The following is a 4,151-nucleotide window of genomic DNA, read 5'->3' on the forward strand; positions in this document are numbered from 1 at the left end:
ATGAGACATGTTTATAACTCTGGAGTGAGTGTCCCCCAAAAATCTCGTCCCCGCCTCGTACCACACGTGGCGACTACAACATTCTTGACTCTATTCCCTGTGCCGCGTCTTACGTCATCGTGAATATTTCGTCACTGCCGCATTTGTACCTCTTAATCCCTCCCTCCTTTTCGTACATCCGCCGATCCCCTCCCACCTGGCAACTAATGAGATGTTCTCTGGATCTGCGAGTCTGTTTTCATTTCATTCATTCAGTTCCTCAGAGTCCACATTTGAGTTCCGTCCTGTGGCATTTGCTTCGCTCTATCTGCCTCATTGCACTCAGCAGAATAGCCTCTAGGTCCTTCCTGTTGTCGCAAATGGTTAAGAGATCGTTCTTTTTCCTGGCCGAGTAATATTCCATGGCCTAGAGGGACCGCAGCTTCTTCATGCACTCGTCCGTCCAGGGGCACCGAGGCTGCTTCCGACTTGGCTGCTGTGAGTAGTGGTGCGGCGAACACAGAGCTGCGTAGACCTTTTCGAAGGAGTATTTTGGTTTTCTTGAGAGCAATACCCAGAAGTGGCATTGCGGGATCATAAGGCAGGTCTATTTTGAATTTGCCGAGGACCCTCCAGACTGTTTCCCACAGGGCCCGCACCCCTTTGCAGTCCCGGGCGGGTTCCCCGACAGTGCCTGAAGGTCCCCTTTTTTCCACATCCTCACCCACCCTCGTTTGTTGATTTATTAACGGCGGCCATTCTGACAGGTGCGAGGTGACAGCTCGTCGTGGTTTGATTTGCATCTGTCTGCTGGCTGGTGATGTTGAGCACCTTTTCCTCTGCCTCTTGCTCATCTTAGAGCATCACGTTTTAACAAGATGCGTTCTCAGAGCATCAAAGTCTCCCTGTCATCGTTAGGATTTACTAACCCGACCGTCCGGGCAGATAGGTTTGAAGCAGTCAGCCTTCTCTATGGACTGCTTTCGAAAACGCGAATCTCCGCTTTGAAAGAACCGACCCAACAGCCTTAAAACAGACGCCGCGGTCTGTGAAGACTGATTCCCTCGTTTCAGAAACCAGCACAGGCCCTTCCTGCTGTTCCTCTCTCTGCTGCACGTGCACCTGCCCCTGGTCACGGGAAGACGGTTCCGGGGGAAGAGTCAGCACGGCCTGTACGGTGACAACGTGGAGGAGATGGACTGGATCGTAGGTAAGCCGGGCTCGGGCGCAGCCGAGCTTGCTCGCTCTCGGCCTCCCCGTCAACACAGGGCGATGCGTGGGCTGTCGCGCCGTGACCCAGAATCACAGAAAATCGTCCACGGTGTCGTAAAACTATGTGAGGGGGGCGTGGGGTCCTTGATTGAGTGGGGCGACCCCTTCTCAGTTATAGAGATCTCTGGGTCACTGTGCTGTACAAGTGACACTAACGTGTTATCGTATGCCAGCTGTCACCGCAGAAAAAGAGCTGCTCGACTTGTACGATGCGATGCTACTAATGGTCCATAATCCTTCAATAAAGCTGGGGGAAAAGTTTTTTAAAAAAAAAAAAAATTTTTTTTTTTTTTAATTTTTTTAAAAGAAAGAAAGAGGAGAGAGAAAATTCTTGCATGTCTTTCGCGAGGTCCTTCGGCAGCTCTGCTTTCCTAGTTTACTTTGGCGCAAAAAACCCCCATCCCACGGAGTCCCTCGCGAAGGCCGGCGGGAGACGGCCCGGCACCCGAAGCGACGCGGCTGCCTCTCCGGACGGTGCCCCAAGATCCAGTGCCCTCTCCGGCCAGAAGAGAGCCAGCAAGACCGCGGACCTGTTCACCGACATAGAGACGGACGTCCGTGCAGGAAATGACGATGCTCGCCTCTAACTAAGAGTCCTTCCGACTGAGAGGCGACCAGCGCATATCCGAGCTCGCGGAGAACGGCTGTTGGGGCCGCGGTGACTCACGCAGAAGCCCAGACAGGGTCCCGATGAGGGGACAGGGGCAGCGGGTGTCTCCGACAAAGGGGAGGGGACAGGGATGTCCACAAGAGGAAGGCGTGGCTATCGGTGCAGATCACGTGACACGGTGACGCCGACGCTAAACAGTGTTTTTAATCCTCCGTCCGGAGTCACCGGAGCTGGAGTCGTGACCTCTGCTTTCTGGTCATCCTTGCAAACGGGTCTTTAGTTGCCCAGGCCCCGTGCAAAGGTGACTCTGGCTTGTTTTAACGTGCCAAAGGTTTGAGGATGAGACGAGCAGGCGGCTCCCCTGGAACGGCCGCTCCGGCTCCCTGTTCAAGGGGCTCCGCGTGTGTGTTGCTGTTTCTAACGGCTTGTCTTGAGGCAAGGATAGCAAGACATTCGGCCGAAAAAAGAGACAAATAACCCCAAAATTGGAGCACGGGTTCCACGATGTTTTGTCAACCTGCATTTTCAGTGCTGCGAATGTCCTCGTGGTTTACCATCGCGACCTTCCCTGCTGTCGATGTCCGCGGGCCCTTCCCGGACGACGCAAGCGCTGGTTTTGCGGATGGCTCTGCCGTGCTGAGTGCCGGCCGCCTCTGTGCCATCGCCCGCAGATGCTCGCGGTCCTGGCTTCCCCCTTTACGGACAGGGCTGTCCGATGTCACTGTTCCTTTCCACGTTGTCACCTGCGTGCACTTGTTATGGACACACAACCACAGCGTCTTCAGAACACCCCACGGGGACCTTTTGCCTTGGTGTGTTCACTGTTGTCTGCATTGTCGATATCTTTGTACGCAAGACTCTGAATCGTACAGGCTCCGAGCGTGGAGATAGGTGTCCACAGCTTGCGATCACATCGGTAACGCTGCTCTCCGGGGCGCTGTGGTCCCTTTCGACAACTTCTTAGCAAGCGCCGACTTAGACAGAGAGGGAGCCCCGTGGTGCGTTGGCCGGTGGTATTTTACATGCTTCGTCCCGACACGTCTCGTTTTTCTCGTAAAGGTGAAATTCTCCGTGCTGTTGAAGACAACGGCTTGAGAAACAGGACGCTGGTGTATTTCACGTCCGATCACGGCGGATGCTTTGAGAGCACAGACTCCGAGGGCCAGCTGGGGGGATGGAACGGAGTGTACCGAGGTGAGACCGGGCACACTGGGAGGGGACAGGGACGGGAGCGACCGCCTAGCCCGGCCCCCAGCTTCGGAGAGCGAGCCGGAGGTGCCCGCTCTGTCACAGCCTGTGGTCTGTCGAAGGGGCTTCTGGAGCCTCGGCTGCAAGAACACGTCCTCCCTAGATGCCAAGGTAGAGACATAAAGACGCGTGCTTTCCATTTTAGTAGAAGAGAGACATACAAATAAATAGGATCCAACCCCAAAGGAAGGCTGTTCTAAATAATACGTAGCATAGTGTGTGTCCCAGCTGTGTGTGTCCTTCTAGTCCTATAGGTCGTGACCCATTTGCAGCATAACCCTTTCCCAGTGGCGTTTTGTGAAACTCTGATACAGTCGGTCCACGTTATGCGTGGAGTCCATCTTGGCGAATGCGGCCGTCGGCGAAAATGCATTTGTCACCCCCGAATCCGTACGCCGGGTGCTTCAGCCGCCGTGCGCAGAGCACCAGGTCACTTGAGTCTCCCGAGGAGCACGCTGCCCAGCCAGGCGGGACAAGGTGACGTGCAGCCTTCGCCGTGGCGCCTCGCAGACGGAACGGCTCCTTCTCGCGGTTGTTTTCGGCCGCGTGTTTACACTTTTGCGGGTTTGGGCGGCGATTTGCCTGTTCCAAACGGAGTCGAGTATAAGGACACATGTTCCTGAGGGCGAGAAGGCTGTGACGTGCCTTCAGGGAACAGCACGGGCGTCAGGTAAGCTCGGCGCACGCTTCCCGGGCACCGCTCTTGGCCATGACGTCGACGGTGATGGATCAGCCATAGCCACTCGCTAAGGGGCCTTTAAACAGAAACACCGCGTGACAAGGTTTGTTCGCATGGAGGGACGAAGGTGTAGCGAGTGAGCAGGGGCTCTCGGGAACCTGCGCCCGAACTACTTCCCCTGGGGGCAGAGTCTGTCTTCGCTACGTCAGTGTTGGCGGCCACCTCGCAGGGTGAAGCAGCCAGAAACGGGATCAAGTGTCGGGACGTGAGCCTGTTGCATCTCGGGACTCCCCACGTGTCTGCCCCAGTGGCGGGCGGAGTGCGCCTGCCACACGCAGGGCATCTGCGGCTATGAGCGGACGT

The 4,151-nt window shown here is 56.0% G+C and overlaps 1 protein-coding gene across 1 annotated transcript in view; it reads left to right on the forward strand.

The window, feature by feature from the left end:
• The window catches only part of LOC105307837 (arylsulfatase D-like), a 15,911-nt gene that overhangs the window by 7,105 nt on the left and 4,655 nt on the right, over positions 1 to 4,151 (forward strand). The window contains exons 6-10 of the mRNA XM_023525063.1: positions 1,053 to 1,189; positions 1,627 to 1,809; positions 2,391 to 2,534; positions 2,921 to 3,055; positions 3,117 to 3,220. Of these exons, the coding sequence (XP_023380831.1) occupies positions 1,053 to 1,189; positions 1,627 to 1,809; positions 2,391 to 2,534; positions 2,921 to 3,055; positions 3,117 to 3,220 (703 nt within the window). The remainder of the gene's footprint in view (positions 1 to 1,052; positions 1,190 to 1,626; positions 1,810 to 2,390; positions 2,535 to 2,920; positions 3,056 to 3,116; positions 3,221 to 4,151) is intronic.

The sequence above is a fragment of the Pteropus vampyrus genome, unplaced genomic scaffold (assembly GCF_000151845.1).
Source record: "Pteropus vampyrus isolate Shadow unplaced genomic scaffold, Pvam_2.0 Scaffold521, whole genome shotgun sequence".
NCBI lineage: Eukaryota > Metazoa > Chordata > Mammalia > Chiroptera > Pteropodidae > Pteropus > Pteropus vampyrus.